The 27,287-nt window shown below is 39.0% G+C and overlaps 1 protein-coding gene across 1 annotated transcript; it reads left to right on the top strand.

Annotated features, from left to right (window-relative positions):
• Positions 1-380: 380 nt before the first annotated feature.
• On the top strand, positions 381-23,278 carry LOC580597 (sodium- and chloride-dependent neutral and basic amino acid transporter B(0+)). Its single transcript, XM_030997699.1, has 13 exons — positions 381-620; positions 10,204-10,360; positions 11,945-12,076; positions 12,902-13,268; positions 13,946-14,078; positions 14,849-14,983; positions 15,514-15,617; positions 16,060-16,184; positions 18,407-18,519; positions 19,402-19,533; positions 20,084-20,299; positions 21,345-21,509; positions 21,988-23,278. Exons 1-13 carry the CDS (start codon positions 582-584, stop codon positions 22,162-22,164), a joined length of 1,995 nt encoding a protein of 664 aa, XP_030853559.1. The 5' UTR covers positions 381-581; the 3' UTR covers positions 22,165-23,278.
• The last annotated feature ends 4,009 nt before the right edge of the window (positions 23,279-27,287 follow it).

The raw sequence follows: 27,287 nt of genomic DNA, 5'->3' as shown, positions 1-27,287 counted from the left end.
CGGAATAGAATGCTATCACTGCGCAATAACCGTCAAAATAACGCATTCACACAATACAACAAAGCCATATCTGCAATTAAAACACAATCATTATAATGGAGCCCGTACAAGAACCCTCTGGCAAAAAGACAGATCCAAATCAATGAAGAATTCCAAGGATAAATGATAACAAAGATTTTTCTAATACCAATAATATTGTGCTCCAAGCTTTCCTAATGATTAAACCCGTTCGGGCGCATCGAAGGATATACCGATAAGTTAACGCCACACAAATTTCTATGGATGACGTCGAACCCTTGATGAAGTATTGGACCAATCAGAAAGCTAAATGAAAGCTGCACCCTCATTACTTATGCAAAACTCGACTCGGATGCCCTTCGCGCCGGTCACAAAGTGCATACAACAGGTGAAATTCATCCTGCACTAGTGACTTATTGTTGGGTGTTCAAATTTGTTTTCAGACTTCGAAGCTATCTGCTTCATACGAGTCCCTGCAGGGTTGGTGGAAACTAGTTTTCACTTCATAACTTTTTGGTTTCTCAGCACGATCTTCGTGAGTTTTGAACTTTACCTTGGACGTTATGGGCAAGTCGGAGGAAAATGGAACCATGGAAACAGCGGTAAGAACATATACGATCATCCTTTCCTTCTGTGACACTGAATGATATATTCCGAGTGGAAAATATAAAGTTTAATAAGCTTTAAGATATAATTCATTTTTTAAAAATGTTTTGGTAATTTTACACGATTGGATGTACAGATTAATGTTACCAAGTTAAGTAAAGATTGTGCGATATAAGCACAGGATCGAAATTCAAATATAGTGACTGGAGTACGTAACGATATTCTATAACGCGTCACTTGTAAAATGAACCAGCTTTGAGAGTCAAAACTGCGTTAACTCATATAAACTTGAACACAGAGTTAACACGCTTCTGACTATAAACAGACAAATTATTAATTTATTGAAAGATGAACCTTTCTGTAAAAGGTATTACTTAATTCAGAGCTGATTTATTCTTACAATTTCCAAAGAATGTGGTATCAAAATGAACGATCTTCAGCAGTGTTCAGTTAATGTGGAGTCTGCTATAATGTCTGTCTGTTGTGGTTGAGATTTGTTTGAAAAGAATGATTCATAAGGGTTTGTGGTTGTTTGTATAAGCCAACATTTGAATTGATAGATACTATTTGCTCTTCACACGATGTATGGATATGCAAAGAGATGAACGGTGCATGTTGTGAAGATATGAACCCTGCACATGCATGCTGTGCGTGATTTAATTCGATTTTAAAGCAATACATGCAGAGAGTATTATACGCAATTAGTTTAGGAGGGGTAGGCTTTTTGGTTTAAAAAATACACATACCAAGAGAGGGGGAGACAGTCAGAAAGAGATGCGAAATGAGAGAGAGAGAAGAGTAGAGATAGAAATAGAGAGAGAGAGATAGAGAGAGGGAGAGAGAGAGAGAATGGCATAAGAAGAATAAAGTAATGAGGAGAGTACATGGTTAACAAATGTGGATACCACTACCATGGTTCCTTCAGGTTTTAAAAGGCAATCAAACATTTTGTTTTAAAGCAAAGTTGGATTAAAGCAGAGAATTATAAAGCAACACCTTTCGTGAAAGTTAAAAAAAGTTGAGACAATTAAGGTCACTAAATGTACTAGCTTGCTCCGTTTTAATGGATGCGATTCTTAATTTTTCGAATTTTCGACCGTGTTGCAGTTTTAAAACGCTTCGATTAATAAGCTGACATAATTATATGAGAATCAGGGCTGCACTGAAGATAATGGTTAATCCTGCTTATTCATTTTACACTTAAGTGAAATTTTGGTCTTTTGTGAAAAAGAGTTATTACCCAACATGTGGGGCCTATAATTATGACTAGTGGAACCTATATTCCCATTTCCATTTTACCAAAAAAAAATCATATCGTTATTCCTATTTTAGTTCGTTCGACCTTTCACAGGACAGGGCCTCTCTGCATTATAGCTTCTCTTCGAAGCTTGCAATTTGCTGTCAAGGTTGAATTGGTCTTTATTGTTCCATATGTATTCACTTATCATGCTCAATGCGTATAGAAAAGCGTCTTTCAAAAGGACAATACCATATAGATACGCCATTAGTAAACACCCATCTAACTCGTAGACACACTCAAGACGGTCAATTTTTGGTCTAAATAAGTTATATTCTGTTGATGTAAAGGATCATATTGTGGTAACTAAAAACATGATTGGTAGTATACAGAAAGACATACTATGATAGAAAAATACGTAATGATAATCAAATGGCGGCGTCTATTTGTGGAGCAGCTATTCAGAGACGCAGAAGGAATATTGCAAAGTTGAAGTTTGATGTTAGAATAAGAAGCAAATGCTAACATATTAATGAGTCTAGTATAACTAAAGAGTGAAAAGTCTTAAGTAATTGAGGTAGTGAGGCCCGGCTATGCATTGCATTGATTAGAATAAAACGCCTCCGGTCCCCCAAAAACTTGTGGTTGGGGCGGCTCCCAGTGTTGAACACTATACACTGTGCGTCAGGATGGTCAAAACTAATGACATGAACAGGAGCCGGTTGCATAACATTTACCATCGGTGGTAACTTTGCAATCAATATACTATAACAACATCACTCGAAAGCCAATCAAATCAAGGTTTCCGCGGAAGTTACCATCAATGGTAAGGTTTATGCAACGGGACCCAGCAACGATTTATGAAGGAACAGCAACAGCAGTAATATGACTGCAAAACAACATTATCAGACTCGAAGTCAGAAATTCATTCCGACATTCATCCTGAAGAAAAACAGATCAACCCTTTGTAAGATTGCATGAGGTCAACAAACAATGGCCTATGTTATTGTACACTTCTTTGAATATAGTCAAGATAAGTTTACCAAACAGCTTAGGATCCTACTAAATATATACATAGTCTATTGAAATGCACCCGATTTCTTGTTCAAACATCGTTCTCTGTGCATTTTAGATAGATTATACTTTCTTTTGTTACGTAATAATGACTCGCAGGGACACACAATTTGTCTTAGCTAGTCAATGTTATACTGCAAGCATTATACATGCATGGGAACATTTGTATATGGGGTCGAAGTTGAATATATTAACAATCATCGTTGTGGCAGATAAACTATTATTTATGAGCAAAGAACGTTCCTCTATAAAAGAAAACCAAGCTGAAACCAAAATGAAATGACTATTTTGAAAACCTCAGAGTGACTATTGATCAGACCATATAAAGTATATTTTGCTCTCTCTAATTATCCTTTTTATCTCTCCTCCGTCCTAATCTCCCTCCGTCACTCCATCCCTTCCTCTCTCCTCCCCCTTCCTTCTTCCAATCTATCTTTTCTTCTATTTTCCCCATTTTCTGGCTTTGATTATTTCCCATTTGCTCTGTCTCTACTTGATCTGACTTATTTGTTCTCACTTCTTTCTTTCTTTCTTTCTTTCTTTCTTTATTTCGTTCTCCTTTATCTTTTTCTCGCTCCTATTTCGCTCTACAAGCAGGTACGAGCACGTACGAGCAACATTATTTCAATTCTGTCTGACCCAGAACATTCGCAGTTCATGCATTGTTCCTAAAAGTCTTATATCATGAACATTACTTTTTGAATAGATTCATGGCGAAGAAAGAATTTTCGCACCAGTAAGTTATCAACAACAAAAAAAAGTCATCATCAGCTTTCGCTTCTTTACTTGATTTTTTAAATTATTATTTCAATATGAATCCATGCAGAAAAGTCAATTAAGGACTGATTAAGTGGGAACACAATATTTTTTATTTACTTTATGATGTTCATCGATTTCTCTATTCAAGCATCTTATTCGGTTTGCTTTGAAAGTGTCGGCAGTTTTCTCAATCACATTCCATACCCAGTTCGTTGCCCTTTAAAATTGGCGTTATGATGCATGGAAAGAGTTCAATGTCTGGTTCACAATTCACTTTTTACGTATGGCATTAAAATCAGAACAAGGAATGTTCTGCCAAAGTGGGATCTCTTCGTCAGAGGGCAGGGGCAAAATATCCACCCCATCGTCTTCTATGATAACTTCCCCTTCATCTCTCAACCTCTCCCTCCCCCCTCTCGCTCTCTCTCTCTCTCTCTCTCTCTCTCTCTCTTTCTCTCTCTCAGTCTCTCTGAAAAATATAATCCCGCAATATTATTACAATTTTGATGCGCTAATTAAAAGAGAATTTTTACTTTTGTAGACTTCTTTGCTTTCTTTACAATTAACGAATGCAATTGTACTGGGGAAAAGTGCCATAACTTTTTTGTTTTGGGGAGAGAGAAGAGATGCCACAGCCAGATTTAGCTATTCTCTGGATATTCTAAAGACGTCAGCACCGATGAAATTGTCAACTGTGTACCAAAACTTCACTTGGCATATACCTTCAAACGGCGCATCATCATTGAATAATACAGACGGTACGAGGACAACCTCGCTGAACAATAGCATTCATTTCTATAACTGCGGCTCAGAATGGACTTCTTTGTGTAGAACAGTACAGTGGTAGAACGATCAAGAGAGAGAGAGAGAGAGAGAGAGAGAGAGAGGGAGGGGGGGGGGGTATTCGCTTTTGTGCTTGTTGGCTGAAGGGTCAATGTATTGTAAAGATCTAGGTGAAAATAATAGCAAATAATATAATCCAATGCGATCGGCATCGATATATTTCCTGCGGTGATTGGTAAACAAATTGAACAAATTTCAAAATAGCAAATATACGTGTTTTCAACGCTCGTAAAATGATGTTCATTGGGGCGTTGCTTGGTAGTCCTGAATGAAAAGGGATATTCAACCGAATTTGGTATGGCATTAATCTTCTACTGCCAATTTCTGGATACAGAACTTGAAGTCATGGGTACAATGGTTGCTTTAATTTTTAGGACTAAATGCTATACTATTTATGTAAAGTAGTCATGTATTTGTACATCATTTTACTGCCAAAAATTTGGCCGTGTAAGAAGTAGTTGAAATGATGTAGGGGTTTAATTCCCCCTTCCTCACTTTTTTTTTTTTGGGGGGGGGGGGGGAGGGGTGGTGTCTATACCAGATACTACAGAAGTATCACATTATCTATGTACAAAGAAAGTTAGAGAATCTCAGACTTTGTGACGTCACGAATACCACCATTTTGTCGTTTGTATATAGTGCTTACTAAATTATTATCATTTTTAATGACATATAACTGATCGGGATGAGTCATACTTGAATAGAAGCCCTTGAAGAAGAAAAAAATCTTCAAAACTTTTAATATTAAAGTATTAGCAATAGCACATAAAAAATGTTATAGTATCCCACTACTCTGCCGCACCCATTTTTCCATCGTCGATTGGTTTCAGTGGGTCAGTTTGATTTCGAATGGACATCAGCTTCTCATCAAGGGTTAAATATAATATAAGTATAACCCAATCCATTTATCTGCATCTAAACAAAATGGCAGAACATTCAAACATCGAGCCATCGAGGTCAAACAGAACCGATTTTCTTCTCTTTTTTTTCGTTCCGAAATTAAATCTGCCATGAAAAGAAGAAAATAGTTTATGGTCGATCGGTTTCGGAGCTGAAAAGCGAAGTCAATGCAACGATGGAAGACCTCAGTGAGAAAAAAAGTAATACCAGTAGGAAAATAGCTTTTGTATCCCATCTGCCATGACGAATTGACCCATTTATGCCGTTTGGAGGTCGTGATAGTGCTGTGCAGTATTTGTAGGTACAAGTTATGATGATTTTGGTCTCTGAACAAGTCATTCAAAAAAATGTATTAAAGAGGTAAACCTCTCTCTCTAGCGACAAGCTATAACATTGATTTGTTATTGTATCCCAATGGTCAGAATGCAAATTGCATACATTATTTGCTGCTTGGTCGGACAAACATGGCTTGCTATGTCTGACAAGTTTGACAACACGCATTGTATGCAGGCGCGTACACAGGGGGGGGGGGGGGGGTTGAGGGGTTAAACCCCCCCTTTGGTATTTTTTTTTGTGTAAAACCCCCCCCCCTAAATTTCCCTAAAACCCCCCCCCCCCTTTTGGAATTTTTTTTTTTTTTTTTTTTTTTTTAAGTGTCCTCTTACCCCCCCCCCCCGCTTATTCAGCGGTCGGCTGAGTCGTTGCGAAATTTTCGGCCCTATTTATAAATGTTAACCCCCCCCCCTTGAAAAAATCCTGCGTACGCGCCTGATTGTATGTTATGTGCATTATGACGAATGAAATACAATCATCCGTAAGAGGTGACTGAAATAATTGTTAACGAGACACTTTAATAACTAAAACGTATCCACTGAAATTCCTTACATTACGAAAATTATATGGATTATTGGAAAGATACGTTCTCTCATTCGGGATCATGGGGGGGGGGGGGCATTGTAAAAATTATGAGAGAGCAGGCACACTTCCGATTCTATTACCAACTGCTAGTCTCAGAAATATTACATGGATGATTTTCATTACCTCTTGTACTTGATCATTCTTATAATAAATGAGAATGTAGGCAGAGTTACATGTATCACGAAATCACGACCGCCTTAACAATGGTAGGGTTTCTCTGCATTAACAACGGTTGCACTTTGAACAACACCTACTTTTGTAAATGTTGGTAAATAAGGTGTGCCTAGAATCCTTTCCAAAGAACGTTGGCGCCTCCAACAAGACTAAGCAACTTCATTTACATTTAATTTTTGTTTAGTTACGTGGCGCATTGTCTTCTTTTCAAAAGCAGAACTACCATTGTATTTAAACAAGCTATACACATAAAGCTTGAAATATTCAGTAGTGGTTCACTGATGAAAAGCAAAAATATCGTTTAGTATATCAGAGAAAGCTAGTGGGCGTTCAGTGGTATAGAATACATGACATTGTATACACGGAGGCAGAAAGGGGGAACGCAAAATGAATGGAAGAACATATCGAGATGGTTATCGAGGGATTCAAGAGAGCGATAGAGAAGTCAGGACAAGAAGAGAAATGATACAAGCAAGGTTTATAATACCGCTGAAAAATTAGATGTAGATTGATAGAAACATAAAGGGTGTGATGGAATTATGCACTATTCGAGAAACATAACGAGAAGAGAGAGAAAGAAAGAGAGGGAGAGAAAGGGGGGTAGACAGAGAGAGAGAGAGAGAGAGATCAGCCGTAGTAGTAGCAGCAGCAGCAGTACTAGTGTATAATAGTAGGTAGTTGTCATAGTGGCAGTGGTAGTAGTCATGGTAGTAGTATAGAGCCAGAAGTTGTATATAGTAGTAATTGTTGTAGTATAGTAGTAGCAGCAGCAACAGCAGTAGTAGAATATTTTCTTCATCTTCTTCTTTGTCTTCTACTCCTTTTCTTTTATCTACTCTCTCTCTCCTTCCCTCCTTCCCTCTCTTTCTTTCTTTCTCTCACTCACTCATTCTCTATTAACTATTCCAAGTTTTTTCCTCTATTCTCTCCTCCTCTCGATATTTTTTTTTCTTTCATTCTTTTTTAATTATTAATGTCTGTTACAATACATCTTCTCGGTATACACTGATACTTTCATTTCATTCTCAAACTCATGATGTATGGCAATCCCTACCTCAGGAATTACCAGTTCGAATTTGTTTCCTCTGGTATATACGCAATCAAAATGTCTCTTTATCCAATGAAACTCATAAAATACTGTTTATTCTGTTTATTTTTCTTGTGCGCCTTGAAATAGAATTGTCTAGACAGACGGCGCTATATAAATAATGCCTATTGATTTGATTACAGTGCGTATAAAAAAAGATATATACTATGCTTCTTTGGTCATAAATCCTTTCAACAGTTGAATCACTCCTCATGCTTCAGTGCTTCATTGTTTAAAATTCAGTTTCAACCCATTGGATAACCTTTTATTATTTTAAACAGCATACTAACTTCTTGTCTCATGATGTCTATATTATTTTCTCTCTGCTCATTTGCCCGATGCGTCATTTCACACGCGTAATGAAAATAAAGTGTTTGTCTCGAATAGCAAGTAAAAACTCAAATGTTACTAAACCAAATGCAAGAAAAAACTCATGATGATAAGTATCACATAAATTTCTGCCGTCGGAAATGTGAAAATTGTGTCCACCTATATTTCGCTCAGTGGGGGAGTGAACATTTTTTTTTCTTCTCAACATCCACCCCTCCCCTTCCCCCTTGGGAAAAAAAGGTAAAATTATCGTTACCATTTAAAAAAAAAAACTGTTTTTTTGTCCCCCACCCGTGGATCCGCCCCTGAGGCATGGTATTATTTACCCTTTACAATGACATATATGATTCAAGGTCACGTCATAGGTTATAACCTTTAATTAGAAGCAGCCAGAGTCGGATACACTTGTTTATATGCAATGTATGGACTCAAAACAAATAACTATACAGCTCATTCGGTAAATCTTAGATTCTCTTGTATCTCTTTAAAATCACACCCTAGATTGATTTTTGGTGTTTTTTGTGTGTGTTATGTTATTTCTTTCCATCCAACTGTCAATTTATCTTTTTAAAGTGATACATTTCTATCTCAATGTATGTTCGTACCGATATCATAACATGCCCTTTATAAATCTCGTCAGTTCCGTAATTACTTTTCTTTATCTCATATTCAGCTTGTATTTTTTTATCAGAGTATTAAAGGTAAAGACCAGTATTGGAAACGCCCCAATTTCAAAAAATGAAATGGAAGCTCTCATTACCAATCATGTGAAAGAATATGTTTTGACTAATACATGATGATAAAAACGGGAAACCGCCTACTAATTCATATATTTGGAAAATTTGTTTCTCTCATGGTCTGTGAGAGATATAGGGTAGTCCCATATACATCATTCTGTGTATAGTGCTTGTAACTTTACGAAGAATGGGCCAAATTTCTTATCATTTTGATGATTCCAGAACCTTGCAGATGCTAGATGCTAGATGATCAATCTTTTCTGATCGATTCCACAACGTTTCTTTCACAATGCAATCGCATGACCATAACTGGTCTTTACCTTTAAACTTTTTTTATCAAAAAGGTCCCAAATCACTATTTTAGCACGTTGTCTGTTCCCTTTGTAGTATTTTTGTGAAAAATTGTGTTATTATGTTACTTTTATATATACGTGTATATTCCACATACAAAGAATCTTGCGCTACGATTGGTCAAAAGTAAATCACGTGATGAAAGATAGTTCGCCCATCATTGATGGAACTATAAAAGTTCGTTGCACTGATTTGTTGCTCTATAATGACGGAAAAAATAAAATGTTTCCGATGTGGAATATAAAGCAAATAATCACCTTTTGGTTTCAGGTGATGGCATACTTTTCACTTCCTCGGCGATCTGAATGTACATCCAGATCGCCTCGGAAGTGATATTTTGTCCCATCACCTTCACCAACGGTAATTATTTGCTTAATATTTTTTCTTTCGTTTCTACAGACGGTGAACTAACTAATGTCATTTTTAACCATCACTCATGTAAATATTGCTTTTGAACGTTGAAGTATGTTCTTGTTATAATTATGTACCATTTTGATTGTGAATTATGCACAATTCAACATCATGTTGCGACGCATGATTGTTTTTTTAATTTTAATTTCAATAAATACCATTTTGGATTAAAATTGAATTAAAACCAAGTCGAAACGAAATTGTCCTTCGATAAGGCACATTAAAGGTACTATGTCCCATTTGCAGCCCACATTACATTCTGTAGAACTTTGCAGGAATTATGAATATGTCGAATATGTCCTATCTGTGAAATTTAAACTTTAGCAGTATCCTATTATTCAAATTATGCAAGAAAACCCGTTTACCTTCTAGACTTCACTGTCAGACACTATTGAGTGAGTGACTGATTTCTCTTGTTTCTTTGCTAATAATATACATAAAATGAGCTGTAACAGGTACATGAGCATTTGTCTACATCAATAACCAACTTCGTGTAATGGCCAAAATTAAACTGAGTGAATCTTTGCGCAAAAGACTGCAAAATGAACACATTACCTTTCAGAGGTATACTCAATGACCACAGTCCCTTCGTAAGGACTAAAAACCGCAGGTCCATTGTTGCTTTCCAAATTGTACATGTTTGGCAAAATGGTCACTCTGATATGATGACATCATCCTCAAAATATTCCAAGTCCCTCCGATAGGAGCTGCGGTCGTATGTCCATGCACAATCAATCATATACACTTTTCACCCACAGGGTGCAGACGGAGTGGAAGGCGAGTTCAAGGGAGACGAGAACGAGGAGCGAGGGAACTGGAGTAACAAGATGGACTTCGTACTGTCTTGTCTTGGTTACGCCGTAGGTCTAGGAAACGTCTGGAGATTCCCTTATCTGGCGTACAGAAACGGAGGAGGTGGGTTTGGTTGACAATATAGAGGTTTCCTTGTACCAAGGGGTAAGCGTGGTTGGTATCAGTATGAATCTGGAGGGACTAGAGCTGGAGTTGGTATTGGTTGTTTGATATTGGTATTAGTTTAGAGATTCCCTTAAGCGTTGGTCACATCCCACCGTGCGTGTTTTTAGTCCGTACGGTTTTTGGGGAGGCCACGGTCGCCACGTTTTTCTGAAAACGTAGGGAGGGAGTGGCAAAGGCAGGGAGGGAGTACCGGCAATGCGCGTCACACGCACTGTGTAAGTACGTGGCCCGCACGCCACGCCTGGGCGTGAACGGTTGCGTGCATCGTACGTTGCGCACGTGGTAAGTGCGTTGTACGTGCTTACAACGTACTTACAACGTACGGTCTCCGTGCGGTTACCACGTTATCGTACGGAGGCCGTACTTACAAGAGCTGCTCACGTACGGTGTCCTTACTCACTCGCATGTTGTAAGTGCGTGTTTATATAGGACGACATTCCGATGTTCTCCAGAAGTCCCAGCTGTTGCTGCCTCAAGATGCCGCCCATTCCACCGAAGAGACTATCTACTGCATACATCAGTGCGAACAACGTGCGTTGTAAGTGCTTAATCGGTACGGTCCACGTGAGATGTGCGTGCTCATTGGATAGCTAAACTGGGGAAGTAGTGAGTAAGCACGGACCACGCACTTATCACGTGCGCCTTTAAAAGACGCACGGAGTCAGTGCGTTGTGCGCTCGTTGGCAGTACCGGGCACGCAATTCACACGCACTGGGGTGAATCGGTAGCCCGAACGCAGCCCGAACGCAGCGAAAGTTCCTCATGCACTAAAAGTGCTACGGTGTGTCTGCGTGCTCCCAAATCCGTACGGAGGCGGTACTCATCACGTACGGATACCCAAATTTTGCCCACGTTTTTGCACGTAGACAGCACGCACTTGCAAGTACGGCGGGATGTGACCACCGCATTACCTAGCTCGCAGGAGGAGAGGGGGCGTTTTTGTATTATTATATATTGGTATAATGCATAGAGGAACAGGATGGGGGTGGGGGTGGTTGAAAGTCTAGAGGTTCACTCAGGCGCGTACGCAGGGGGGGGGGGGGGGGGTCAGCATAATTCTTCAATTTCCGTCACAAAAAATATATATATGTGCTCTTACCCCCCCCCCTTCAAATATGGTGACAGAATGTTTAAAGAATATGTTAAACAAATAAAGATACCAGCAAAGTGTCATCAATATTGGTAATTTACCGACTAGCCTCTAAAGTAAAAAATAATAATCTGCAATTAGGAAATGTTGAATAGCTAGTGCTATACACCCTTCTCTAACGAAGACTCAGGACGATCCTGGATGTTCCTTTACCTGTCTCTTAGGCCAAGTCAAAGTTAAAGGACGTCCTGTTCGTAATTCATCAAATAAAATAATAATACTGTACATTTTATAATAATGCTTATGATCGCATTACTGGAGAATCCTGTTAGAGATTGACATGTCATGACATGACATGACATTGTATCATGTAAAAAATAAAATGTTGATATTTTTTATTTTTTGTTTGAATTTATTCTCACTTCTCGCAGGAGCCTTCCTCATCCCATACGTCATCATGTTGTTTTTCGCTGGTATACCGCTCTTCTTTCTTGAGGTGTCACTTGGACAGTACTGCAGCCTGGGACCTATCCGGTGCTGGAAATCTGTGCCGCTCTTTAGAGGTGAGTCAGCGGAATGGTTGTGATATGAGGAATATACGTATTCCCTTTTTAAAAACATATTTGTATGGGGGAGGCAGGACGGAACCAACTACAGGGTTAGACGGGAACAGAGAAAACACTGAATCTTGTTATAAAGTACATTCCATTACTCTCTCGTCGCTATCTCGTAAATGTCTTAACACTTTTCACCGCTATAGGTTGCCAATATATCAGTACTATCTCGGCAATATCACGTCATTGTCTCATTACTAATTCTCCATATTGAGCCATAACTATTTACTTGCACTATCTTGACATCATCTTGTCACTTCGTCACTATTTCTTCAATAAACTCTTTATTATATATAGTCACTATTTCTCCACTAGATCTGCCTTGCAACCATCTCGTCACTATAATTATAACGTCATCACTATTCACAATTGTGAAACTAGCTCATCCCTGTGTATATAGTTACTCTTTTCCGCGTAGTTTTCGTCACTACCTCGTCACGATTTTTTCACCATCTCGTCACCGTCCTCATGACACCGTCACTATCCTTCACCAGTTGTCTAGTTGTTACTAATTTGTCACTCTAAGTCCTACATCCTCTCAGTCTCATCAATATCTCATTACTATTATGTCACTATCAAGCCAATATCTCGTCACTATCTTGCCACAATCCTGTCACGATTTCATTGCTAATTTGTAACCATTTCATAAAATTATCTCGTCGCTGTGTCTTCCCGATATCGTTACTATCTTTCCACGTTCTCATTTCTACACCACAACCTACTAAAGCTTGTCAATATTACTTTGTCACTAACTTGGCACTATCTTCCCACTAGGTATCGGGTACTGCCAGATGGTTACCGTATTCTACGTCGGTATTTACTACAACATCATCATCACGTACACTGTGTACTACTTCGGTGTATCCTTCACCTCCAATCTACCGTGGGTCGGGTGTGGTAATTCGTGGAACACCAAGTACTGCTACGACAACTACAGGCAATGCATCGACAACACCAGCATCATCACAGACACCAACAACACCTGCGTGCATCTCGAATCCCTGGACGAGCAAACGCTCAACGTGTTCGGCGTTGCTCGGAACACGTCGTACGATGAGGGGGAAGCCATGCGATACGACCTGACAAACTACACCGATCCGTTGCAGGCGGAGCGAAAACTGGCTAGCGAGGAATATTGGAAGTGAGTTGTGAAGAATTAATATGCTTTGAGGAGCAGACCAATTTAGCTCCGTTTAAACTAACATCTACTGTATTAGACTGAGATGCATTCGTAGTAGCACCATAGATTGGGCTCGAAATCCTTCACCTTGCACTTGCCTCCGTCCTCTCTCTCTCTCTCTCTCTCTCTCTCTCTCTCTCCCCTCTCTCTCTCTCTCGTATGTAATTGTAAAGAGTAGGCTGCACTTACTAAACAGTACGGGCTGTTTATACATTTGTTCATATAATGACAAGGAAAGAGTCCGGGCCGAGGAGGTAGCTTTATACCACTTCTGGGTTAATTTGTGCCAAACTTAAGACAACCTAGCCAAATCTCGATCTTTCTTTTTCCATTCTTTTCTCTCTCGCTCTCTTCCGGTTTTCTTCTTCTTATTCTTCGTAGTCATCTCCTTCTCCTCCCTCTTCTTCTCCCCCTCCTCTCCGTCTCTCTTTACCCTTATTTCCCCTTCTCTACCCCTTCTTTCGTTTTAGGTACACGTCTTTTATCTTCATGACCATATCTATGTGATGTCTGAACGAATGCTGGTAGTGCTATGATAGTAAGTTGTGCTATCGGAGTTAAAGCCATGGCTCACAGAAGGAGTCATGTTATATTTTATCGTTGTCAAATACTAATTTATTAGCGGTGTTCTTGATCAGGGGAGCAGTCCTTCAGGAATCCGATTCAATGAACGATACCGATGGGATCATCTGGCAGCTGCTCATCTGCCTCTTCGTCTCCTGGCTCATCGTCTATCTGTGCTTGGTCAGGGGTATCAAGTCCTCTGGAAAGGTGAGATCATAAGTAAAAAGAACGGTGTCATATGCCAAGCTCGACCCCAGGCTAGTTCTGGATAACTCACAGATAGCTCAATCGGAGGAAAGCCGGGAAACACCTGAAAATGATTTGGCTGCCTCAAGTGTAGGAACTTGCACTGACATTATATGAGCAAGTTTAACTTACGTATCTGAAATACCCGTATTATTAAAGTCTTATAAGTTTTACTCTGGGTTTGTCGGAAAGAACTCATAGGCAGCTAGGAAAACACACTTTGATAATCAAAAACTAGCAATGATTCATCATCATGTTTCCAGTATTTGTCGTGTCTCTAATATCTGGATGAAGTCGTACAATTCAAATGCAAATGAAGCTTAGCAAAATATGAGTGTGTCTCGCTATTTGGAACCCTGACACACAAAGAGCAATGCCGATTTTAGCTCAAGCTTCAGAGTTAAAACGCAGCAGAAGCAAGAGACACTGTGGGTCATGCCATATTTGTTGACCAAATGCACTATATAAAGTGTGCGAACTTAGCTTCAAGTCGAATGCAGAACATTCCAACATCAAACATGTCTAGGAATGCAGAAAAGGATTTTGAAAAAAAAACCCTCAACATACCTCATTTCTAATAAAATGACAATAAAACGATGCAATAATTGCAGAGTGTATATAATCACAACAGAAGTGTTTGTGAGAGTTTTGATATGTCGAAACACAACGGTTAATGCAATTTACATATTAAAGCTGACACCAATTTATTCCTTGATGGTTTCTCTTCACAGGTGGTCTATTTTACTGCCACTTTCCCATACGTCGTGCTCGTCATCCTTCTCGTCCGGGGTCTAACTCTGCCAGGAGCTTCAGAGGGAATCCGTTTCTTTGTAACACCTGATCTCAGCAAGCTCAGTGATGCTGGGGTAAATTTTCAATACGTTTAAAGAACAAAAATGGATTGTATTTTATTGTATGATTGAGTTGTATTGTATGGTATTGTCTTAAATCGTATTGTTTTAATTGTTTGTAATTCACACAATTTGAACAATTAAACATGTCCGGGGATGCAGGAAAAGGTTCAAAAACTCGTGCATGACCGAATGTCTGATAAAAATTAAAATTAAATCGTTATGATTATTAGAGAACAAAGAATCACAAACGAAATTTGATAATGAAAAAATACAAGAATGATATAAGAAAAACAAGTAAAAATTATTAGGTTAGTTTATAATGGCGTCCTGTTTCAGCTCGGCAATGAGTCTGATATACTAATATTTAAGGAACAGATCTTGATTGATATGAATCAATTAAAGAGCAAAGACACAAATATTACTTTCACGCAAAATGAGTGTACAAACAACAGGAGAAAGGGAGTAAGAATGATTTATAACCTGTTCGTCCTTACACATCACTTTCACCCATTATCATTCATTTATGATGTCATGTTACTTAGGTGTGGCAAGATGCGGCCATCCAGATTTTCTATTCTCTCAGCGCCGCTGGAGGAGGACTCACTACACTCGCATCCTACAACAAATTCCACAACAATTGTTACGTGTAAGTGTTTCAAGCTCACATCTACATTGTTGCCATCGAAATCTGGAATAATATGTAATTCACATATATTTCTGATTTTAAAAAACATCGGTGAGATCGCGCACTTAGTGATTGACGAGAAATTATGAATTTTCGACAATAGAAAGAGGTTCAATCGCGCTGAGGGATATGAGGTGTAGCAGCAACCTGAATAACTGGCTGACAGTTTCGTTCATCAAATTGTAAATGAATCAAGCAATATGTTAAAGATGAATTCGTCTGAGAGAAAGGCATATAGGATATGGCCTTCTGTGTTCTATTTGAAAATCATAGCTCTTAGTTCTTTTGCCACCTTTTATACTTTTTGGCTATGTGGGCATTATCGCAGTGCAGAAATAAGCTCTATCGATAGATAATGAATTACATCCCATTCATGTTATATCCCCCATTTGGTTTATAACAGAGATTCGTTGTTTGTAGCCATCGCTAACTGCTGTACCAGCGTCTTCGCCGGGTTTGTCATCTTCTCCATCGTCGGATTCATGGCCCATGAACTCCAACAGCCCGTCGAAACCGTCGTATCAGAAGGTGTGTAATCTGACATAGTTGTTTTTACAGTCGAAGCAAAAGTAGTAAAGTAGAAGTAGTTTAATATGGGCGTGTTCATACAGAGTAGTTGTGGTAGATTAAAAGAAGAAGGTATGTGCATGAAGCTTCAGAGTCCGGGTAGTGTAATCATGCGCCAAACAATTGAGAAGAAGAAGAAGAAGGAGGAGGAGAAGAAGAAAAAAAGTTGTAGAAGTTCGTAGCAGAAGAAATAGTAGTAGTCGTACACAGTTAAAATTTTTGTGAACAAGTTGTTTAAAAGTTTAAACAACTCTTGATTAACGGGTGACCTGATCTAAGAGTTGTTTAAAATGTTAAGCAACTCGAGTTGTTTAAAGTTTAAACACTTAGTTGATCAACATTTTGAACAACTTGTTTAAAATCACAATTTAAACAACCGGTGTTGTTTAAAGACGGTTGTTTAAAACGGAGCTGTTGTTCAGTGGAGGTTGTTTACACCAACTGGGTTGTTTAAAGAAAGTTGTTTAAAAAGGAGCTGTTGTTCAGTGGGGGTTGTTTACACCAACTGGGTTGTTTAAAGAAAGTTGTTTAAAACGGAGCTGTTGTTCAGTGGGGGTTGTTTACACCAACTGGGTTGTTTAAAGAAAGTTGTTTAAAAAGAAGCTGTTGTTCAGTGGGGGTTGTTTACACCAACTGGGTTGCTTAAAGAAAGTTGTTTAAAATGGAGCTGTTGTTCAGTTGGGGTTGTTTAAACCAACTGGGTTGTTTAAAGAAAGTTGTTTAAAAAGGAGCTGTTGTTCAGTGGGGGTTGTTTACAACAAAAGGGTTGTATAATGGGGTATAATTTGGGTTTGATACTCTGAATAAGTGCACCACTACTTCTGGGTCTCTATATAGGTATATGAAGACTAGGGTAATTCTGCAATTCATGAATTAGCGCCAAAACATGAGCGCGCATGCACGCACGTATAAACTGCATAATAGGGATGCATGCAATCCCTATGGCAAGGAATTTAGCACACGTTATAACCGAGTGCGCGATCAGTGCCGCACTGCATGACGCGACGATTTTAAGTCTACCTGTATTCTGACATTTGCGTACAGATACCGAAAATTTTAACTGTGAACTTACGCTAAAAACTTCAAAGTAGTTAATAGAAAAGTGATTTCAATTAAGCCATTGAATCCCCAGTCACTTAGAAGCGCGTCGGTAGCTTGGTCGGCCATGATGTTGTGTTGTGGGTTGGAAAGTAATAACTATTAAGCTAAATAAATGTAAGTATAGAGACAAACAAAATGGAGCCTGCAGAAACACGTGTGGTTGCTTTGGTAGTTTAATCCAGACTCAATGTCCATGTGCTTTTACATATGTATCAATCTGTGTAGTCAGCAAAAGACCCTTGCATACACTTGCATTGTGTGTATGCATCTAATATGAATAACAATGAGCTGTGCCTTAACAGCTGCACTGCATTTCTAAGTGGCATGTCAATTTCAATTGCATGTTAGTTTCAAGGAACCTGTTTCTAAACATAACAATGTGAAATAAAGCCTTTAGCCAACACGCACTTAACTGGCACGAGACACATGACGTCATATGTAAACAACACTGTCTAAAAGCTCTCGTATAGTAAATATAGCAGTCATTAAATTTTAAACAACGAATGTTTAACAAAATTACTTCTGTTTCGAGCAACATTGTTTACAATTTGATCAACTGTTGTTTAAGATAGTGTACAACTGTAAGTGAACATCACTTTTTTAAACAGCGTTTTTACTGTGTAGTAGTAGTAGCATGTAGTAGAAGCAGCTAGTGTACAGCATGCAGCAGCAGTGGTAGTATATGAGCAAGTAGTATATGGTAGTAGTAGTTGGTGTTGTAATGGTGCTGATGTTGTGATCTACAGTGGATAAAATCAGCTGATTGGGAACGGGGTTCTAATCCCTGCTACATTCTAAGTCCTTTAGTCAGGCATTAATCTAAATTTGATACCCTCGACCCAGGTGAGGATATAATATGTACCGGTAGGAGGACATTTATTGAATGCTACAGCGTCTTATCTGAGCAGCGAGGCTATAAGTTGGGGGTAGTAAACGCGCCTAAGTGTACTTTAGCCTTTAGGGTTACCAAAGACACATGGCGCAATAGAAATAATTTATTACATTGGCAATATTAATGGTGCAGTAGCTACTACGATTAAAATAATGCTCACTGTATATCACAATTAACCATGTTTCTGCAGGTTTTGGTCTTGCCTTCGTCGCGTACCCGGCAGCGGTGGCCCGTATGCCCATCTCCCCACTCTGGTCTGTTCTCTTCTTTGGCATGTTGATAACACTCGGACTGGACAGTCAGGTAGAAATTGTAACTTTCGATTTAAACATATTGGCGTAGCCACAGGAGACACAGGGCACTTTCCTCATCCCTCTTATATGGTGAAAATAGAAAAATAGCAAACTAGAGAGAGAGAGAGAGAGAGAGAATGAGGGGGCGGGGTTGGGGGGGGGGGGAGATCATGAAAGCTTTTCGAAGAATTATTGTGATAGAGATGATGATCACGACGATGATGACGATGATGGATTCATTTCAGGTATCCGCCTCTGATGGACACTCTCTAAAATTATGTCTATCCATGCCAACGTTCATACAGTACAAACTCGATAAACATTTTACATTAGTCTCCCCGAACGTGATAGTCATTCTTACAGTGATGCATGGTGGTCATAGTGGTGGTGGTGGTGGTGGTGGTGGTGGTGGTGGTAGTGATGATAATAATGTAGAGGTATCGTCGTCGACTGGATACGTAACCGGACGGTGAATCACAAGGTTCGCTGGTCGAGTCCCGCCGCGGCACTAATGTCCTTTGGCAAGACATCGATCTACATTTGCCACACTAAACCCAGGTGATGTGAATGGTACCTGGCAGGAATTAATTGCTTGAAATGCTAGAGCGTCGTAATGGCAGTAATGCTAAGGCAAGAGTGATACTCGGAAGCTTCAGGGTGACAAGTCTGACAGATAATTATGAGCGCTATACAAAAACCCAATATTATTATTATTACGATGATGGTGTTGGTGATGATGTCGATGGTGGTGATGGTGATTAAGTTAGTGATGGTGATAATGATGATTATGGCAGTGAGGATTGTGTAAGTTTTGTAGGTGGTAATGATGTCAAAGATGGCGTCTCTACATATTTCTACATAAATATTCATTACCTCTCCTTCTTCCCCTCAGTTTGCCATCATGGAGAACCTTGTGACGATGATCTGTGATGAGTTCCCTCAAACCCTCCGTAAGAGGAAGAACAAGGTCATGTTGGTTGCCTGTGTTTCCATGTTCTTCCTTGGATTTACATGCATCACACATGTAAGTCAGTATTTCTATCGATATAACCATGGACCAATGGGCGTGTCATGAGGGGTATATTATGCACCCTCTCCTCATTGAGTAATTAAACGAAATCTCGCTGCGGCGATACTATTACATATTAGCCATTTCGAGTCGGCGTTAATGTTGGTGAGAAATTTGGACTTCGACGTTGTTATTTTTTCATATATAACTTATGATTTTAACCCAACACAAAGTTGCAATTTGATGGTGGGCTGGTACGATCAGAGTCGCTTATTAAGGCTGCAGAAAACGTTAGCGTTTTAGAGAATTGAGAGAGTTCACATATTATGTGAGGGCATATTACGACTGGACTCAACACGGGCTCTTCTCTGAATTTCGAAGATAAAGAAGAATTTAAAAAGCAAAGTATTATTACGAAGAGATAGAATAACAATAGCTGCAGAGGCAAAAGGAACATTTTGAAAAGGGCTATAAAGATCAATAACCTATATCATGAATGTTAGAAAGATTATAAATTAATAATTAAAAAAAAGTACTTACGCTATGCCATTCTTTCCTGATGTAGACCGGAGGTTACTGGGTAGCCCACCTGGACAGCTATGGTGCCTTCTTCAACTACCTGGTGTACGCTCTTCTCGAGTGCATCGCCATAGCTTGGTTCTACGGAATCAAACGCTTCACCAACGACATCCGAACAATCGTGGGCAACGGATGGGTCGACAACTTCACCTTTAACTGGTGGTCAGTCAACTGGAGTGCGTTCACACCAGGTCTGATGGTGGTAAGTGAATCAACGACGTAGTTTCCACCTACCCATCATTGAATGAAGTTGGTGCTGGCCGGTCCACTCGGTGGTTTATCAAGTGGACGGGTTAGCATTGATGAAGTTCAAGGTCAGGGGGTGTGTACTGGGTGTGTCCAACTACAGCCCAGCAATGATATCCGTCCATATAATTCGGCTGCACGTTATTTCAATAGTTACGATTGATGGTCAAATTGGCTGTTGGGTTAGGAATGAAAGGTAACAGTCTTCTGTCTGCATGCCATGATGTCTTCCACCTGTCTAATGGTCCATCAGCTCAGAAGAATAATTACGACTTTAAATAGGCATGTTCCCCGTATTCCAGAGGGCGTTCAAAATACGAACCCGCTGGCGGACGGTGCTAGCTGCCTATTGACACCAACAGAATACGGGTCTTACGCAGATGGCATGTTCCGAATGCCCGGACAATACCGATTATCGCATACATGTGCCGAAGTAATGCCAATCGCAGTTCGGCTCTAAGATTCGGCTGCTGTTTCCGCCCACTTCTTGACGTCGCGATCGTCAGCGATCAGCTGGCTTGGCGAAGGCAGGCCAGGCCGCACGTACTTTGATTGACAGCTGTATGCAAATTAGAAGTCGATCTTCGGAACCAAGATGGCGATGACTAGAGCAGCGATAACTACACTGGCGGGAACGTGCCACTTTAATAGATTTAAATGATTTAGATGATTTAGATTTAGTTGTTTAATGTGCAACATGTGCGGTGGGAAACCCATCTACAGCTAAATCTGATAACTAACATACGGTAATAACCTGTATAAAAATACTTGCCTTTATATATATATATATATATAGAAACAGGAAGAAACGAACACTGCAGACAGGTAGCGTTCTAGACAGTCTCTATGGCACATCTGTCTCCCTAAAGGAAGACAAACATGAACAATATAGGTGGTCAAAACAGACCGATGACCATTACAAGAGGCTGCCATTATGGCAGGATTGACGAAATCTCAAATGTACTGCATTGCGTTTTTCCCCCTTCTACATTCCCATACAGTTTGTCCTGTTCTTTAACTGGTTGCAATGGGTGGAGCCGAGCTACAACGGACCCTTCCCGACCTGGGCCGTCATCATCGGCTGGTTGATGACCACCATGTCGCTCATCTGGATCCCAGTCGTCATGATCTTCGAGTTCCTCAGGGCTGATGGAGATCTTGCTCAGGTAGGAAACTTCTTTTTTAACTTAGCCATGGAAAAAAACTAAGAGCAGCTATAAAAACAAGCAGGCAAACTTTCAGATGTTTGGGAGGCGCTATTAGATTTTTTTTCTTTTTTCCATCTTGATTACAATTATTCACGAGTTCTGCGAAGTTTATGGTGGTTTGATTGGTTGAAAATGTCTATTTTTTCTTCAATTTGAGTATCATCAGATCACAACAATACAGCAGGCCAAGCGGATGCATTATCTAGAATGTTAGTCTTTTATTTACCACAAGATGTTAAATATGCCGACAAAATTTCCTAAATGGAGCTGTCAAAACAAGTTGTCTTCTACATGTGCTGTATTCGAAAGAAAATTAAACCAAACTACTATAATTCGGTATAAAAATAACAACCCTCGCGCATAATCATGGATGAAATCAATGCAGTGAATATGTTCAATCGTTATATATATATGTATATTTTTTTTATTCCATCAGCGCTGGCGAGCGGTTTCCAACCCCACAGAAGAATGGGGGCCTGCCCTCCCCAAGTTCAGACTCGAGGCAGCCAAGGTGCATGAGGAATACGGAACCAACATGGGAGGCAGCTTGGCAGTCGATGGAAGCGGTCGTCGGGTTAACATCCAAGAATTAGAGATGGAAAAAAGTGCCTAGACGGTAAACAAGAGTGATTACAGTATGAGGATATGCACGTTCTGCTGATATGAACATTAAAGATCAAATTTGAAATTGATATTTCAAATGAGTTTGAAAATTCAAATTCAAATTAACAAAAAATCTAATTCAAATTCACATTCAAATTCATCTTCAACTTCAAATTCGAATTCAAATTCAAATATAAATCCAAATCCAAGGTACACGAGAAATTTGGAAGCAAAATTGGCGAAGTAGGGGGGGGGGGGGGCTTGAGTTTAACCGTCGATGGTGGCGATCGCCGGAAGAAAATAGGATACAATAATTATGAAGAAGGAGAAAAAAGGAAAGAACAGAGCAGGATATAATGATGGGGAAGAAAAAGAAGAAACACTGCAAAGAAAAATGAGAGAAAATGCGATGAGCGGACATCGGTTTGTAATAATCTTTATATATACGTTTATTGTTTGTTTGTTTATTTGAAGTAAGCATAATATTGTATAAGTGTATACCATTTAGCATTTCTGAAGAAATAAAAACGTCTTTCATGTAGAAGTAGAGGTAAGTAGTTGTAGTAGATGTATAGGTTTTGACTGGAGACAGTCAATGTATTCATTTTAAATATTATTTCGTTTCGATTTTAATGACGTCGTTATACCTATATATATATTATTCGTTTTCATTGTCTGTAGCGACATATTTGTTATAAACCATCTCGCAATGATCAATTGCACAGTAACAGAAGCCGTTTACATACTCTAGATCAATGAGGATAAGTACTCAGGTTGTTAAATTTTGCCGTATGTTAGAAACAAGCCACGAGAAAGGAGGTTGGTATTATTATTATAAAAAAAGGGGTGATATAGCTTTTGTCTGAAATCAGTTACTTCCCAGCTTACGAATTGTATTAATCTTTATCAACACTGAACCTTCCTTTTAAAAATGATATCGTATTTCAATGTCTTTCAAAATCAACTCTTTGTCGGGTTGGAAGGTGTGTGGTGAACTCGAATTGTCTTGTATATTTTTGTACACATGGTGTAGTAAAAAGGAAGTCTGAACTTGATATTTATCACCATTTATCATTTTATACTTGTTGTATTATCTGGAAATAAATGGGAGATTGGATAATTGACCTATTCCAAGTCTGATTATTCGTGTAAGGATATGAATCATTCTCTTGTTTAAAAATCAATAACGTGTTTTAATCGTCGCTACAATCCAGATACTATAGCAATAATAATCAAAGTAAATTTAATCGCTACTGCACTCGGTAAAAAAAAGAAAAGAAGGTGGGCACTATTTTATAGTTCAAAATTTTCACATAAACCGCCAATAAGATATATCAAATTGAAGGAAAAATTAAAGCTCTACATACATCAATTATGATCAAGATTTGAACTTTCACACTTGCCGGATGGGCAAATTCATTTTACCGTTAGCCTAAGGTCTGATTGAGAAAATTGCAAAAATAGAGCAAGTGTTGATTCAAATGTTTGTCTCAGGATTGCATGGTTTTGACAAGCACAGTCGATTCAACTCAATTGAAATCAATTTTCCACTTTCTGTTGTTGCTGAGAGTATTTCCCCGTTGGTCATTACACTAATCTGTTTTATAGGCAGAATTGTAACCAGACAGAATCTGATGACAATGCATTCGCTCAAAGATCGTGTGATTACTAACACGAAACCCATTGTACAACAATTCGTAAGTAACCGTAAATGTTTTTCATTTTTTTAATTTACCCCCCCCCCCCCCTGCCTTATATTCGAAATATTGACGACCACTGACTAAACAAAGCCTTTTTCGATGACAAATGACAAATTTCAGAGACAAATCTGCTGATCAAAGAGCAAATCAGAAGCAAGGATTTCAATAGTTCATAACAAAAACTGTCGTTTGTCACTGATGATTAGTTTTGTGAAATGGGGCCCAGACTATGGCAGTATTCTCCATTGCCATTATCAAACAGGACAAAGAGTCGAGCTTTGGCAGAATTAGGATTTCAGAATCAATCACAAAGACATTTTAAAGAAATGTCCTATTGTGCATATTATATGCCTAACATAAACTCTTGTGTGTACACAAAGTGCGGAAAAACGAGTCTAAATTAAATCTAATTTATTTGAAAACAGGTTTCCAGGTTCGTTGATAATTAGAAACATGTAAACAAGAAAAATAACACAAAGCACAAACTAATTCTCAAGAGTGCACTCATAAACCGAATCCACAAAACCTAGCCCCCCCCCCTCTCTCTCTCTCTCGTTTCATAAAAGCGTTGACGACCCAAAAATGTAACAATTATAATGTTATTACATTGTTGAGTCAAAGTTCAGTGTTTAGAAATCAATGCGATCGAAACGTTTTTGTTGTGATAATCTAAGAGAGAGAAAGAGAAAGAGAAAGAGAGAGAGAGAGAAAGAGAGAGAGAGAGAGAGAGAGAGAGAGGCGGCGCGTAGCCAGGGGGGCGGTGGGGGCGGTCCCCCCCAAAAAAAAACGCCGGCCGAAAAAAAAAGAGAGAAAAAAAGAAGAAAGGAAGAGGACGTAGGAAGAAAAAGGATTAAGAGTCGAGAACGGTACAACGAATCATCTTCTTTCTCTAATAATTTAATGAAACGTCTAAGCTTCCGCGTTTCGCGCGGGAGGGGACGGGGGAACTGAATTCAGATAAGGATTAAGAATCGAAAACGGTACAACAAATCGTTTTCTTTCTCTAATAATTTATGAAACGTCAAAGCTTGAGCGGGAGGGGAGGCAGGGGAACTTGATTCAAACAAAGATTAAGAGTCGAGGACCGTGACGGTACAGCGAATCGTCTTCTTTCTCTAATAAAACGTCAACAGAAACTGGATTTAGATAAGGATTAAGAGTCGAGAATGGTCCAACGAATCGTCTTCATGCTCTTATAATTTGATGAAACCTCAAAGCTTTCGCGCCCTCCCTGCACCCTCCCCCCTAGGGAGCGCGCTACGCGCGCTCTGTAAATGATTCGCACGCTTCGCGTGCTCACTATCGCCCCCCTAAAATGAAATCCTGGCTACGCGCTTGAGAGAGGGAGAGAGAGAGAGAGAGAGAGAGAGAGAGAGAGTAAGTGAGAGAGAGAGAGAGGGAGTCAGAGATATATGAAAAGCACTGAACTGTTTCTCACGGAATGTACTTTGAAAATGCTCTTTTGTCCAAAACCTGTTATCTGTTACAAAATTATTTTGCAGAATGTTAAGTTCTCTTTTCGCCACTTTTGTGGTTTGAAATACTTTTAAACCGCCAAATTAAACGGCCAAAACAGGAGCCTAATATGGTGATTATATGTTGCAATTTTGTAGCCCTTCAGAGTTGCGACCCATGGAAGAGTGCAAGACAGTGTTAAAAGTTGTGGTTGTATTGCCACTACACCACGGTCACAGTGAAGTCATATGCAACTATAATCGCAATGCATTTCGTCATCCTACAAGACAGTGTCCAGTTCCCCTTTTAATGCATGGAGTATGGAGCGGCAAATGTAGATTAAAGGTAATACAAAGTTTCGGGAAATTTTGAAATTGGATGGATAATGATTCTTTACGATTTTAATATAATTGGATACCCCTGTGGATGTATTATAAGCACTAGAAAATTTAGCCCCTAAAACACTTCTGCTTTCGAGAAAAATTGAATTTAAAAATTTACCGGTGCTCCCGGTAAATTTGGATACATTTCAAATAGCGCCTACGGTCATACAATGGTAGCTGCGACCATGAAAATTTCAGAATACGTAGTTGTGATACATATTTTCCAAAAGAGAATAGCCAATCGGTCTATTTTAGTCAAGAAGCATTGTTTTATAGCTTAATTGATATCTTGACCTGAAGAGGGAGCTAAACAACATAAAGAGTTTATTATTTACAATTTCATAACTTTAGACTCAATTTCAACCGCGACAGCGATCACTGAATATTGTAGGATCGCATTTGCTTCCAATATGTTAATTTGAACCAAATTCATGACCCCATACCAAAACTTTGTATAACCTTTAAGGTCTTGCCAAAGGAAATGAGTTGTGTGCCAAGGCTTGAACCAACGACCTTCCCATCTTTATTCCAGTGTTCAAATCACTCGACTGGGACATCTCTATATGCATACATGATCCTCTGGCTTCAGAATAACCCGACATCACTCAACACTCTATCTCTTCTCATTGTTCTATACACTTCATTCCTGCATTTAAAAAACACCCTCTACCGTGTAAGTCAAAAAAGGTTTAAACTCAGAAAATTGTAATTTATTCTAAAAGTCAGCTATGAACGAAAGGTTATCATACATGTTTTGAAAGAGTGTACTATCCCGAATCGTTTGGTATCATTTTTGTGTGGTATGTGTTCATGCTTGGATGAATCGGAGGCATTGTTTGCTTGCGCAAAAGTATCAAAGTGAGAGAATGAATTGAATGTATCAAATGAGATGTATTGCATTTGGTTTTTGCAGAAACAAAGTCCCTCACATGCGTACACACACACACGCACAAATGTTCTTTGATATTTGGTGGATGATTAATTTTGTTAGGGATGTTATTTGGATCTGCAAAGAACGAATTAATCACATGCATAACAAAAATCGACTTGCGCCAAAGTAATGCACGATAAATTACTTTGGCGCAAGTCGATTTTTGCACTCTCTTAAACAATGTCTTCTGTTCATCCAAGCGTGAACATATACCTCACACAAAATGATACCAAATGATTTGGGATATAATGATTTACTGTTCATAGATGATCTTAACAATAATTAGCAATTTTCTAGGTGTAGACTTTTTTTAAAACTCACATTAGGCGGTGTCACACAGAAAAATCCATTGAAAAATCCCTTGAAAAATCCTTTCAAGGGAGAATTTTCTTGCTTCGTTATAGGATTTTTAATGGGATAATGGATGACAGACAGCAATTAAGAGGATAACTAAAATCCGGTTTGTTGGCCTCTGTGTGACACCGCCTATTGTATATACAGATCCTAGACGTACCCTATATCGTCATCAAAATAATTATGACTCAACAATAAACTGGTTAGATCGCATTTTTTTTTTATTGAAGTGCACGGGTGAATATACATGTTTACAATAATCAACATTTGTGTCCCATATTGATCCAAATATACAAATATCTTTTCTCAT

Source organism: Strongylocentrotus purpuratus, unplaced genomic scaffold (genome assembly GCF_000002235.5).
Source record: "Strongylocentrotus purpuratus isolate Spur 01 unplaced genomic scaffold, Spur_5.0 spur5_scaffold_4, whole genome shotgun sequence".
NCBI classification, from domain to species: Eukaryota; Metazoa; Echinodermata; class Echinoidea; order Camarodonta; family Strongylocentrotidae; genus Strongylocentrotus; species Strongylocentrotus purpuratus.
Note: the sequence above shows the minus strand (reverse complement) of the source record. Positions and strands in the feature narration are given on the sequence as shown.